A 14,775-nucleotide genomic window follows, 5' to 3' on the forward strand; every position below is an offset into this window, starting at 1 on the left:
TAGAGCAACAACAGCAACTGGCAATGTGATGCAGAGGCTGAAATTTTGACTAAGGAGAAAATAGAGTAGCATAGGGTCCTATGGTTTGAGTGCTGCAAATACTCCTGGACAAAGGAGATCTCCCTTAGTAGAACTTGGGTAACTGAGCTTAAATTGTAATTAGCCTGATAGAGAGGCTCAACATTTGAGACAGCAGAAGTGAGTATATATGGTTATGTAATTTCTCAATGGTGATTAATATAATCATTTAGTTACCAAAAAAAAAAAATATATGTTTTTACATAATTAAGAAGATATTAATTTTTCTCATCCAAATTTACCTTTATTTAGATAAGTGAATTTTTATATAATCAAGAAATTATATTAAATAGGTATTATTTAATTAAAGATAATTTAGCGAAAACACCTTTTACGTGAATGAATTTCTTAAGGAATGTATGCAAGCTATATAAAAATATCACATAGGAGTAATATGAACCGAATAGAGTAAACAAAATTTTAAAAGTTTGGCCTAACATTCAGTTTGTCTATGAATCTTAAGACCGAAGACAAAGTAAGACACGGTGTACTTGGAATTTATTTACGTGAAGTCAAACTTTGACAAGTGACAATTTTATATCTTAAAGACATATGGCAGATTATTTATATAATCATCAATTAGTTTACTAATATATCCATACCGTGTTTCTTAATTGAAAATGTCAGCTCACTAAAACCTTCATATAACTCTATAAATATAGGCATATTTTGTGAACATCATCATCTAAAAACTATTCATATACATTTCTTCTAAGTTATAATGTCTAACAAGGAAGATATCTGCAAAGGTTACTTTGAGTTAAAACCACAAGAAGCTAGTTACTTTGATTTTATTCGTATTTTATATTCTAGTGAATTAGATAAAAGAAATTTCTTTGATGTATCGGACGGTGTAGAGAGGATAAGAGGTTTTCGACGACGATGGCTTATATTTATCTCTGTGGTTTTGCAGAGATTCTTGTTTTGGTTTAGGAAACCTATGGATAGTTTAGGTTATATGGTTGAGATGTTGCAGAATTATCCTTCTTTCAATGGTGGTTTTCTTCAGCTTTTGTTGAACATATTACAAGGTTTGGATTTCTCCTCTCTTTCTTTCTTTTTGTAGATTATTACTCCCTCTGTCCCAATTTATGTGGCATTTTTTGCTTCCCGGGATTCAAACTGTATGAACCTTGACCAATATTTTAAGATGTATTTTTTCACCAAATTAATATGAATAAAGTTGTAACTTAAAGTACTTTTCATGTAATTTTCAAATATATAAATTTTAATATTAAAATATTGAGTTAATTTAATCCAATTTAGTCAAATTGACTCTCGAAAAGCGAAAAATGTCACACAAATTGGGACGGAGGGAGTAGAAGTTAATTTCTCGAATGGTCATCCAGCTTAATTAAGCTAATTATAAAGTAATATCACTTCTTTTTTTGGTCAATATAAAATCATCCAACTTAATCCAACTCCGCTACGAAAAAAACCATTTCAGCTGAAAAATCAACTTTTCGGTGTTGGAAAGATGATGAGGCATGTCACCTACTAAACTTTTGAATTTCTCGAATAGTCATCCAACTTACGAATTTTTGCGAAGTCTTCTCATCAACTATTCTTTAACCTCAAGATTGCTAGCTAGTGTAAGGAACATTAGGAAATTGCCCAAAAGGAATTATTGGATGAATTCTTAACATAGGAAGAACATGTTTTTTTTTGTCTGTTTCTTAAATAAACTCTGTGTCTATCAATGAAACTTTACTGGATTCATATTTCCTTTCATCAGAAGATGGAAGAGTTTCTAAATTTTCTCCATCTTTTTTATTTTATTTTATTTTCTGTGGCAATTTGGATTGCTTTGAAAATGCAGGTAAAATGAAGTCAAATGCATGGTTCATGCACACATAAGACATGCATTAATTATAATTGGTATTAATGTAGGTCTTATTTGGCTTGCTATGAATATCTGAAAGTTAGACTCAAATTTTTTTGGGATCATTTCTGTAGACGACGACAATGGAATTGTTAGACTCAATATTCCTTTTGTTAGAGTATAGTACTCGTATTAAACTACGACGGTGAATTCAAAACGTTGAAATATTATGAAACAAAATAAATATAACAAACGAATTAAGCTGAGTAATAAAAATGTCATAGCGTGCATTACTGAATTAAGTACATTTTCATGGTTTTTTTTCCATCCAATTTATAGTACTTATTTTTCTTTACATGAATTATGCAATTCTTTAACCTGAAATTTTACAATTTTATTATTGTCGATGTATATAAGTAAAGTCTTTTGTCTTATTGTAGGAAAAGCAGTGAAGCCAGAAAAGTCATCGAAAAAATTTAGGTCGATGATCGGAAATCTTGATGTGAGAGTGGAATTAGATAAGACAATAAAGATTGGGGACAGTAGGTATAGTCCACATTTATCAATTATGGCTGCTAAATTATCTTATGAAAATGAAGCCTTCAATAAGACAGTGATCGAGCATAATTGGCAGGTAAATTGTTACTTTATACTCCTAATTATAAAGTTGGTGAAAAAGAAATTATAGTGCAATCTTCCCTTCATCGCAAAGAAAAGTTGATACCCCCTCCGTCACAATTTACGTGACATAATTCTGATTTCGAGAGTTGAACTTTTTATTTTGACCCTGGATTCGGACATACAATCTTTAACTTTTTTGAAAAATAATTTACATATTTAGAAATTATACGTAAAAAGTACTATAAGTCACAATAATTAATAATTTAAAATATTTAAAATGGCATACGAATAAATTGCAGTCCAAAATTTTATAATTGACTCTTGAAAAGCTAAAAGTGTCCCAGAAATTGTGACGGGATGAGTAATTTTTACTGATAAATTAAATATGTAATAATTGTGCCTCTTCTTCTTCTTTTTTTTTTTTTTTTGCAGATGCACTCCTTGGGGTTGCACAATTTCTGGAATGGTAAGTTGATTTCTGTCTCTCCAATAACCAAACAATATCCAGGTGTCAGGTGTGTTAATTAATTAGGGTAAATTTCAGAGACTAATCTTGATCGAATAAAGTTTATGTTAATTCTCTTTCCTAGATTATATTTGACACTACACTAGTTATTTTATTTTTGAGAGAGTTTTAAGCTCTATAATTAACATTAACAGCGTAAAAAAATATTATTCAATCAGATCATTTTTAAGATTATTACAAATAAATCACTAAAATAAGTATTAGAAGTGTAATCAACTGGTAGAAATGGTAAGTAACTAATATAGAGCTATTTTTTCTCAAATTAATTAGAAGCCTACAAAGCTTGGGTAGATCTAAACAAAAGATAATAAATATAACTACAGTATAAACAAAATATTTGCTCACTTGGAAAACGTAACGTGAAATTCGGGTTGGTGTTAAAAAAAGAAAAAAAAAAAAAGAAGAAGGTCGGTGACCAGTTCATGCTAATTTTATTTTAGAATTAATAGTAAGATTCCACCTAAGTGATATCCACGAAGTGATACTTATCTCTTAATTTTAGAAGTTCTTTAACTATGCTTATAAAAACATGACTAATCTTTGACTTTAGCGTTACCATTAAGACATCAGAGTATTAATAATTCACATCCAGATCTTACAAAAGACTTAATTAATTAAGCCATGTAGTTGGGGATGTTCATGTGCAATAACATAAATTATTGTAATTAATTGATTGAGATCGTTGCTTATAATGTTGCTATCTTTGTTGAGTGATCCGAAAAGTACGCCTTGGGATTTCACCTTTTTGATGGGTATTTACTTAGCTTGTTGAGCTATCTACATTACTAATAAGTATTCCTTCCCTCCCAGTTTATGTGGCACAACTTGCTTGACACAAATAAAGAAAGACTTTTGAAATTTGTGATCTAAAACAAGCCACCCAATCATTTCATTAAGGATAAAGAGAATTTTAAAGTTAAGTTATATTTAATAATAGAAACGTGACATTCTTTTTGGGACAGACTAAAAAGGAAATTGTGTCATATAATTTAGGAAGTAGGGAGTAATAACTAGTGAAACATCCGTTTTTACACATTTACAGCATCGAAATAATATTAATAGTTATACATAAACTCATACTTTGATAGAATTTAAACTTGAGCCAAGACGTCAACGTTGATTCTTATCAATAGAGAATTGGAATTTTACGTATTCATTTATCCAGCTTCTTTGGATCATACACTCATTTATCACCAATTCAATAGAGGGTTAAATTTTTTCTTCTAAAGTAAAGTTGAAGGTGAATATGAGTTTATTTTTATGCTTATTTAGCCCAATTTTATAATCTAATTGCTACAATTAATAGATAGAGAAATAGTACAAAATTTAACTTTTAATACATATTGTATATATATACATATGTATATACATATATATATGTATATATATACATATGTATATATATATATATATATATATATATATATATATAGACACACACACATAATCAAGAATTTGTAAACAATTTTAGCCTATAATAGCATGTAACCTGCCTTTTTTTCCCCAGGTTACTAATATAGCTGGATGGTAACTGATAATTATCTCCTAAGTGGTCTTATAGTGTAAACACTCATTTATATTGTCATTGTATGCAACCGCAGTGCTATGATTGAATTCCATTTGTCAAGAAATTGTACGTACTGCGTATAGATAAAAAAAAAATGTATACATATAACTTGTTGAATCCCTTTTATTTTGCAGTTTACGAGGAACAATACTCGACCCAAGCCACAATGTTTCAAGACAAAACTGAAGATCCAAACTTAATTGTGGTAGCATTTAGAGGGACAGGCCCATTTTATGCAAATGCATGGATTACAGATATAGACCTTTCATGGTATGATCTCCAAGGCATGGGTAAAATCCATGCAGGGTTCATGAAAGCCCTAGGGTTGCAAAAGCCCATTGGCTGGCCCAAAGATATTATTAATCAAGAAAACCAAGAACAAAATAATAAGTTATTTGCATATTACAAAATCAGAGATGATTTGAAGAAAACATTGAGCAAAAATGAGAAAGCAAAGTTCATAGTGACTGGACATAGCTTAGGTGGTGCATTAGCAATTTTATTTGCATCTGTGTTAATTTTGCATGAAGAAGAATGGCTATTGGATAAATTGGAAGGGGTTTATACATTTGGACAACCTAGAGTTGGAGATGAACAATTTGGGAATTTCATGATGGAGAAATTGAAGAAGTTTGATGTGAAGTATTATAGGTATGTTTATTGCAATGATATGGTTCCAAGATTGCCCTATGATGACAAAACTCTCTTCTTCAAGCACTTTGGATCATGTCTATACTACAATAGCCTCTACAATGGCAAGGTAAACTTTCTTATTTGTCTACTAGATTTATTAAAGGGCTTGTCGTGCTTATATGATCGATCTCGGTCAGTAACGGATCTAGAATTTTAAGAAAATATGTGTGATGTATCATTATATTCGCTATTTTTATATTATTGATTTCAATCGGTAACGAATCTAAGATTTTAAAATAATTTGAGGGCGGAGCACCATTACACTCCCTATGCATTCGTGACATTAGATGCATGCTTAATATAAAATATTAAATGTACTTCCACCGTCAAAACAACAATAGTAGCGGGGATCAGAGTACACGGGTCAACATATTTAGTTTTAGCATTAATTCAAACATCAAAATTTTCATTTCTTATAAAAGAAGTTAAATATTCAAAAGCTACATAAAAGTATTTAAAATCGTTTTAATAGCTAAAATTAGATGGGGGTTGCTCCGATTTGACTTCTCAAATAATAAATAATGTCAACCTTTCTATTGGGTCAAATGAAAATATCTTTAAAACTTTCTGATTTTATATATAAAGTTCGAGCTGAAAGACTAAGAGTCCGGCGCCAAAATGGGTTGTTTTTGGAGCTAATAGCCCAAAATAGGATGCATTTTTTTTTTATACCAAAATGGGTATTTCGTTGGATAACCAACAAAATACCCACAATAATTACTGTTCCAGTCCGGATTGTTGCATTTCGCTACACTTGTAGCGAAATGTAACAAATAAATTTTTTTTTTTTTTTGTATTTCGTTTATAAAATAACGAAATAGGAATTTTTTTTTTATTTCGTTTATATAAAAATGAAATAGGAAAATATAATTTTTTTTTTGTATTTCGTTGGTATATGAACGAAATAGGATAATTTTTTTTTTGTATTTTGTTTATAAAAAAAAGAAATAGGAATTTTTTTTATTTCGTTTATATAAAAACGAAATAGGAAAATATAATTTTTTTTTTGTATTTCGTTGGTATATGAACGAAATAGGATAATTTTTTTTTTTTGTATTTCATTTATAAAAAAACGAAATAGGAAAATATTTTTTTTATTTCGTTTATATAAAAACGAAATAGGAAAATATAATTATTTTTTTTTGTATTTCGTTGGTATATGAACGAAATAGGATAATTTTTTTTTATTTCGTTTATAAAAAAACGAAGTAGGAAAATAATTTTTTTTAATTTCGTTTATATAAAAACGAAATAGGAGTATATATTTTGTATTTCGTTCATATACCAATGAAATAGGATAATTTTTGTATTTCATTTATATAAAAACGAAATAGGATTTTTTTTTTTTTTTTTAGCTTCTGACTTGTCCATGTAAGAAATCCGTTTCCAAAACAAAAAAAAAAATGAAAGCTATTGACTAGCTTCTTTTTTAGCTTCTGACTTGTCCATGTAAGAAATCCGTTTCCAAAACAAAAAAAAAATGAAAGCTATTGACTAGCTTCTTTTTTAGCTTCTGACTTGTTCATGTAAAAAGAAAAAAAATCCGTTTCCAAAGTTTCTTTAAAAAAAAAATTGAAAGCTATTGACAAGCCAATTTTTTAGCTTCTGACTTGTCCATGTAAAAAGAAAAGGAATCCGTTTCCAAGACATAACTTTATTTTGAATATAAATATAATTCTAAAAAATATAGGGAGAAAAACTAGTTGTAAAGTGGTCAAACTTTTGATGGTCACAACTTTGCGCTAGGACGTCTGTTTTACGCTTTTTTTTTTTTTTGAACTTGCGTATTTTTTCGAGATCTATGCGGACAAACTGTTGGCTGAGCTGATTTTTAAAAAAACGCCTTTTATCCCATTCAATTTCAATTTTCCCCCAAATTAGCGTGAAATTTTCAGTTTTATTTACTTATAAGATGATGATACGCAATAGATTTCAACGTACAAATCCTGGGGTAATGTAGCTGTGAATGTTAATTTCACTTCTGCGGTTTCAATTTTTGAAAATAAAGCTAACTAATTTTCTCGACATATAAAGTTGACTAAAATAACCTTACAGTCAAAAAAAAAAAAATTTATCCTATTTCGTTCATATACCAACGAAATACAAAAAAAAAATAAATATATATTTTCTTATTTCGTTTTTATATAAACGAAATAAAAAAAAATATTTTCCTATTTCATTTTTTTATAAACAAAATACAAAAAAAAAAAATTATCCTATTTCGTTCATATATCAACGAAATACAAAAAAAAAAAGATTTATCCTATTTCGTTCATATACCAACGAAATACAAAAAAAAAAAAAAAAAAAAAATTATATTTTCCTATTTCGTTTTTATATAAACGAAATAAAAAAAAAATATTTTCCTATTTCGTTATTTTATAAACGAAATACAAAAAAAAAAAAAAAAATTATTTGTTACATTTCTCTACAAGTGTAGTGAAATGCAACAATCGACCCAAATCTGCTGTTAACAAATAATTATTGTGGGTATTTTATACGTTGGTTATCCAACGAAATACCCATTTTGGTAAAAAAAAAAATGCATCCTATTTTGGGCTATTAGCTCCAAAAACAACCCATTTTGGCGCCGGACTCGAAAGACTAATATGCCACTTTTGGTCACTGCATTAGATTGGAGACACATTTATCAATATCATTGATTAGGAAATTAAACAAGTTCATCAATCTTAATTAAATTTCAGTTGTTTATGGGGTTAGTTCCAATTCAACAAAGTCTTAAGTTGTTACTAATTGCAGGTTTTGGAGGAAGAACCAAACAAGAATTACTTCTCACTGCTATGGGTTTTACCAAAGGTGTTGAATGCAGCTTTTGAGCTAATTAGGAGTTTCATTCTCCCTTGGATTAAAGGAAGTGATTACAAACAAAGCTGGTCTGAGATAATGTTTAGGATGGTTGGATTAGTAATCCCGGGATTATCAGCTCATGGTCCAGTAGATTATGTTAATCTTACTCGTTTAGGATCCACCCTTCATCTTCCTCAATCACAAGAAGGACTTAAACACGATTAACTTACAAATGAATTTGCTCTATTTTACTCAGTTAGGGTGAAAATACCCTCAAGCCAGGTATAAAGTGTGTTATTTGGGGTAGCCATTTAGCTTTACCAAATTAATATTGATTGTATTAGCCAAAAAAAAAAAGGAAAATCATATTGATTATGACATGAATTTAAGTTTAGAAAGAACATGGTATTTTTAACAACTCTTTACAGATTTATGGACCTTAACAGGATACAGTTTTAAGTTCTCATCGCTCAATTTACGCTTTCTTCAAAGGATGACTGCATCCACTTCCAAATAATAGTCATTGTTCATTATTTGATTGAGCACGACATGGTATATTAGCCATTTAGCTTTACCCCCACTATAAAACATAAAAAAAAAAGAACATTTGAATAACACTACTCTAACTCCTTAATAGTGCTATGCAGTGGCGAATTTAGGGCCTTTTTTATAGCACGTGAACGCATGGTCTCGCCGAAAAACTAGATATTTTATGTATATATTTTCTAAAAATAGTATAATACTACCTACGGGAACACATACTACAAAAGACTAAATGGTGCACTTGGTTGAAAATTGAGTGGTGAACCCATGCTCCAGAAATCCTAGATTCGCCTTTGAATTGCTATGCCCCGGCTTTGATCATTACAAAATTGTGCATAATAGTACAAAATAATTAGTTTCTACCTGTCATGGTTAAACATATTACGATAGCATATAGTAGTAAATTGCAAGATTTAAAGTTAAAGTATAATAATTTCTACATAGTCCAATCCAAGTAGTAGGGGTGTACATAGGCCGGGTAGGTTTGGTTTTTCCCTTTACCAAACCAAACCAAAGATATCGGGTTTTTATATTTATAAATCAAATCAAACCAATAATACTCGAATTTTTCAACTTCGGATTTTCTCGGATTTCTCGGGTTATTCGGGTTTCCTGAATTTTTGTGGCTCGATGTAACTCATCTTACAATAAGCAACAGTAGAACAATCTGAGTTCCCAGAATTCTAATAGAAGGAATATACTGGAAAAGCACGTAATTTTCAACCATCTGCAAGTGAAGCTTGTGCATTTTCACGTCAGATTACCACTTATGCTATTCATATCATTAGACATAAAGGAAGTCATGGAATCAAGTTGGTATGCTTCTACTTGCCACCATTTTCACCACTTAAATTCAAGAGTAGTTGCTAAAAATAACCTCTAACAAGTAAAGGTATCTAGAGAAATTCAACACTTAAATCCTACTCCTTCCACTAGGATAAGAGACAAAAGAGAATATGGCAGTCAGGGGCTGATTTAAAGGCATCGGCAAAAAATTATAGTGTATATATAGGGTAAATTTTCTGTGTTTATGTACATATATTAACTTCTGAACACCTTAAACAAATGCAAAAGGTTAGCTCAAGTGGTCCAGGATGTTCAAAATTGTGTCTAGTGTCCTAGGTTCGATTTCCAACAACAATATTAATTTTCATATTTAGCTTTTGTTGTTTTTTCGAACCCCCTGAATGAAAATCTTAGATCCGCCACTGATGGCAGTGGGCTTAACTCTAAGCCCAAATATGATGTTAAAAAATTAAAACTATGACAAAGCCAAAGAAAAATATATAAATTATACTTTATATAATAAATATTTTTATGTATAAAATAATTTTAAAAATTATACTATATATATAATGTCGGGCTGGTTTGGTCTCGGGTTGACTTTTTTTAGTTAATACCAAACCAAACCACTTATAATCGGTTTTTCTTTTAAATACCAAACCACTAGTCGGGTTATTATTTCGATTTGACTCGGTTTGTTGATTTAGTGCGGTTTGCGGTTTGGTTTTGTTCACCCCTATCAAGTAGCGTTTCACCACCATTTCATCCAAACTTATCACATCTAAAAGCGGAGTTGGACACCAAGGCACATAGTTGAATCTCACAAGAAAAAAAATGTCCAATCTCAGAAGTAATAAAATTTTGACCATAACATTGGAAGTTATCGATCGCCCTGTGAATTAAAAAGGGATAGAGTAGGACTTTAATTTTGTTTTGGTTTGGTATTAAAAGTTGGAGTGCTTCTCTGGTTTACTTTTCCCGGCGGCTATTATTTTTTCTTACTTAAAGTGCACGCAAATATTTTTTGAGGATTGACGACAATTTTACTTCTTAGTACGTAATTGCTAAGATGTTTCTAATGGTAAACATATATTTTCTCTATTCCAATTTAAGTTCATGCTTTCCTTTTTGGTAGAATTAACCGGGGGATCTGAGAGACGGTGATTTATTGTCAATGGCTCTAATTAGCTTATCACTATTTTTAAAATTTAAACTTAGTTAATACATAACTTTATGATAGCATTCAATATTTCTATTCAGTGGTTTAATGTATCGTTTATTATTCATGAACTGTAAGAATATATGGACTTAGCACGTATATAAATGTATGAAAAATTTTATGTTAACTGCTATCATTAAAGGGTTGGCCCAGATTAAACGCGATCCAATAAGGTTTAGAGTTTATATGGGCCTAATTAGACACCTCATAAAATATGGGATTTTTTTTATAGATACCCGGATGTAATTATGATTTAATGATGGGCTAAACTAGAATTACATAAATTATTCAATTATAAAAAGGGATATGGTCCCCAGAATTTTCTTTAGTGACATCCCATCACCAGTTAAAGAGATATTGCCTCACGTCTAGATTTGGAAGACCAGAACCGTGAGATTGAAAAATCACACTCATTGCTATGGATTCAGGTATGCTTCCACATTCAGTCTATTTTTTTCGATGATTTGACATGATAGGTCTTGGGTAGATCGATCTACAGTCTAATTCTAACATGAACTTGATAAGATCAGTACATTTACCATCACCTTAGATTGGTATAGCCTTAAAGGTAAAGTGGGAGTTTCAAACAAGGAAGGACATAACAATAGACGAAATGCTTCCCAAAATATATATATATATAATTCATTCTTATTTAAAAACAATTTAACATTCCCTAACTCATTCTACCCTTATAATTAAAATGATTTATAGCCGCATAAATATCTATGACTTGTTTTTCACGGATTACAAGTTGAAAAGTATGTCTTTTTCCTTTTCATAAATTCATACCCAATCAAACATCATATTATAAATTAGACTACTCAATCAGATAACAAGAATAAGTTTTGGAAAAATTGCTACAGTTACGGAATCATTTCACGTAAGATTACTAAATTTTATTAACTATTATATAACTTAATTATGTTTTGTCACATTAAAGTAATTGTACTTCATTTTTTTATAATAGTAAAATTACAAATTTTCTAACTATAACGGTAAGTTAGAAGAGAACAAGCTCACACCAATGAAATTAGAAGAAAAAAATTGATGAAGAAAAAATGAACTACTAATAAGTATCCCTATGGACTTATAACAGGGAGGCTTTAGCCTTGTGGTCTTAATCTATATAAATCTAGTCTTCTTCTTTTCCGAAGGAAGATCTAATATATGATCTCAAGATAAAATATTCCTTCCATATTATATATTGTGCTGGGTTTTTTTCTAATGAATCTTTGTTAGTTTCTGTGCTTCTAATTTTATATTATAAGAGCTTGTTGAATTTTAGGACAGTGTCTATGTCACGCCTCAAACTTTCAAGAATTTTCTATAATTCGTAATCAAGTATTTTCTATAAGATTTTCAACACGTATTATATAACTAATATAAGATCAGTCAAGGTTTACGAAGAATGAACGTCTTATAAAGATGGTTGTAGTAGGATTTACTTAATCCCTTTTTCGATTTTCATTTTAAACTCACAGGATTTCGTTTCGAAGATGATCAGTGGATAGGACCCTTAGAAAGTTTAAGAGGATAAAACAATCGAATGGATACTAGAATATTTGTCTCACAATAGATAGAATTACTATTTGTTATATTGTATTCTTCTATTTGGAGAGGTTTATCATATTAAGGTGATAAGATTCGAGCCTATGAGACTAGGGGTGTCAATGGTACGTACGGTTTGGGGGTTATGTTATAAACTTTATACCATAACGATTTTTCGGTTATTTTATTTAGTATAACAAAAAATAGACTTTTAGAAACGTCCCATCATCTAGGTTTTTTTTTGGGTATCGATATGGTTCGGTTAATTTTCGGTATTTTTTAAAACAAAAATTCCATGTAAAAAATCAATAGTAAAAGTTAGAACAAGATACTATGCATACTCCGGTTGGAATTTGACAAAAACTCTCTAGGGGCATTTTATTAAAAGAGGCTTTTGAGTTACTTATTTAAGAATTTAGGACTCAAGTTCTAAAAATTAGGTAAAAGGGACTCTATTTTAAGTTTTTTTTAATTAAAAAAACCCTGATGAATGAAGAAAACGTGAAAGACGACAAGAAAGAGATTGATCTCACTATTTTACGATAGTGTAAAACAATGTTAGCAAAGACAAAAGGTGTTAGCAAAGACAAAAGGTATAATTTAAATCACACAAGTGGGAAGAAATCAATCAAGATGAGACTCAATATAAAAACCTTGTTTCTTGTCTACTAAGATTAAGTATCCAATAAGAGAAATATAATTAAATCATACGAGAAGAAAGATATCTAATATCTTGTTTGATTATATGCTATCCAAATTATTGACTTCGAATACCTCAAGTGTAGCTTACATGTTATATAATCAAGATCCACTAGAACTAATTTAGTTTTAATATATAGAAGTAGTATAATAAGTTTCAATTATTAGGAATCCTTGGGTGTTATATTTATGTTATCAAGTGAATACCGATGTTCAAATATTCATATAATCAAACAACATGTTTCCATCACCCGAGGTCTAATCAATTTTGGTCAAATATTTTAATATTTTATTATTTTTAAACTTAATATATAAAATATATACATATAAACATATTCCATTATCACTTCGGTTATTTTTATTAGTAGAGTCAATCAATTATTTTTGATATTAAATAAAAAACTCAACCTAATTAATTGTTATCAAGTCAATAAGTTGATGTTCTAAATTTATATAAAAACAACGATTCCATTATCACCGATTTTTTTGTTTAAAGAAAACCAATAAAAAAAATCGGTTCGGATACGATCAAATGACTAGTTTTTACAAGAAACAAGGTTTTTATAAAAATTTTCATTGACACCCAATACCTATGACCCTTGAATGGTTGGTGTTGTTCATTGTGTGGTTGTTAATCATGTAATAGGAAAAGATAAAAGATTAAAAAAGTTCCATTCTAAGCTATTCAAATTGCTAATAAGATTTTCTCTATCGCTTAAAGTACACAACATAAAATTATTTGTCTCTGTTTAAAGTATACAATCGAATGGATAATAGAATCTGTGTCTCTTTTTAAATTTATATGATTTTTCTTACACATTTTTCGATATTCAAATTATGAATTTTTGATCGATATTGATAATATTTTTCATCAAAACAATGTTACAAAGAAAAAATTTACAAGTGGGAAGAACCAATAGTAAATTCAAATATTTTTTTAATATTTAAATTTTAATTGTAAAAGATAGCTAATATCTTGTTAATATCTAATCTACTTTAGTTTAAAAGTTTTTAATATATAGAAGTAGTATAATAAGTTTCAATGTTAGGACCTTGGGTGTTAATTATGTTGCCGGCTCATAGCTGTTTCCATCACCCGAGGTCCAAGGTCAAATTTTTAAACTTAATATATAAAATATATACATATAAATATATTCGGTACGGTTCGGTATTTTTTCAGTTTATTTTTATATACAAACCAACCTAATTATTTAGTATGGTTATAAATTTATATAAAAAACCGTCGATTTTCTTAAAGAAAACCTGAGAATCGATTTGGTACGATTAAGTAGGTTTTTTAAAAACCATTGACACCCCTACCTCTGACTCTTGAATGGTTGGTGTTGTTCATTGTGTTGCCGTTAATCACGTAATAGGAAAAGATAAAAGATTAAAAAAGTTTCATTCTAAGCTATTCCAATTGCTAATAAGATGTTCTATCGCTTAAAATACACAACATAAAATTATTTGTCTCTGTTTAAAGTACACAATCGAATGGATACTAGAATATGTGTCTCTTTTTAAATTTATATGACATTTTTCGTTTTTTAATATTCAAACTATGTAATCTTTGACATATATTGATAATATTTTTCATCAAATTGACAAAAAAAATTTTTGGCAATTTATAGTACTTTTCAAATAATTTTTTAATATTTAAATTTTAATTGTGAAATATGAAGTTAATTTAATCTACTTTAGCTTAGGTAATTGACTTTCTGGAAACTAATCTACTTTAGCTTAGGTAATTGACTTTCTAGAAGCAAAAAGAACCACATAAATGGGACAAAGCAATTAGTTAATATTAAACTAATATTTGATTTTTTCTTTTAATTTTTAGACTTTACAACTATATATAAACTAGTGAA

General features: G+C 29.2%; 1 protein-coding gene and 1 long non-coding RNA gene across 2 annotated transcripts; one reads left to right on the plus strand and one right to left on the minus strand.

Annotated features, from left to right (window-relative positions):
* The first annotated feature begins 758 nt into the window (after positions 1–758).
* Positions 759–8,574, plus strand: LOC132040735 (triacylglycerol lipase OBL1-like). Its single transcript, XM_059431403.1, has 5 exons — positions 759–1,109; positions 2,341–2,534; positions 2,954–2,987; positions 4,749–5,374; positions 8,068–8,574. The coding sequence occupies exons 1-5, from the start codon at positions 800–802 to the stop codon at positions 8,338–8,340; spliced, it is 1,437 nt and encodes a 478-aa protein (XP_059287386.1). The 5' UTR covers positions 759–799; the 3' UTR covers positions 8,341–8,574.
* LOC132040736 (uncharacterized) lies at positions 5,521–8,059 on the minus strand. The gene is made up of 2 exons (XR_009410757.1): positions 7,904–8,059; positions 5,521–5,898 (listed from the first exon to the last, which is right to left on the minus strand). It is a non-coding gene; the product is annotated as an uncharacterized LOC132040736 (long non-coding RNA).
* Positions 8,575–14,775: the final 6,201 nt, after the last annotated feature.

Source organism: Lycium ferocissimum, chromosome 12 (genome assembly GCF_029784015.1).
Source record: "Lycium ferocissimum isolate CSIRO_LF1 chromosome 12, AGI_CSIRO_Lferr_CH_V1, whole genome shotgun sequence".
Taxonomy (NCBI): Eukaryota; Viridiplantae; Streptophyta; class Magnoliopsida; order Solanales; family Solanaceae; genus Lycium; species Lycium ferocissimum.

What these genes read in the sequence shown, in the direction of transcription:
- LOC132040735 (XM_059431403.1), top strand. Translation starts at nt 800, where the DNA reads ATGTCTAACAAGGAAGATATCTGCAAAGGTTACTTTGAGTTAAAACCA. An exon ending in TTTGTTGAACATATTACAAG is followed by an intron (nt 1,110 to 2,340) that starts GTTTGGATTTCT and finishes GTCTTATTGTAG; the next exon opens with GAAAAGCAGTGAAGCCAGAA. An exon ending in GTTGCACAATTTCTGGAATG is followed by an intron (nt 2,988 to 4,748) that starts GTAAGTTGATTT and finishes TTTATTTTGCAG; the next exon opens with TTTACGAGGAACAATACTCG.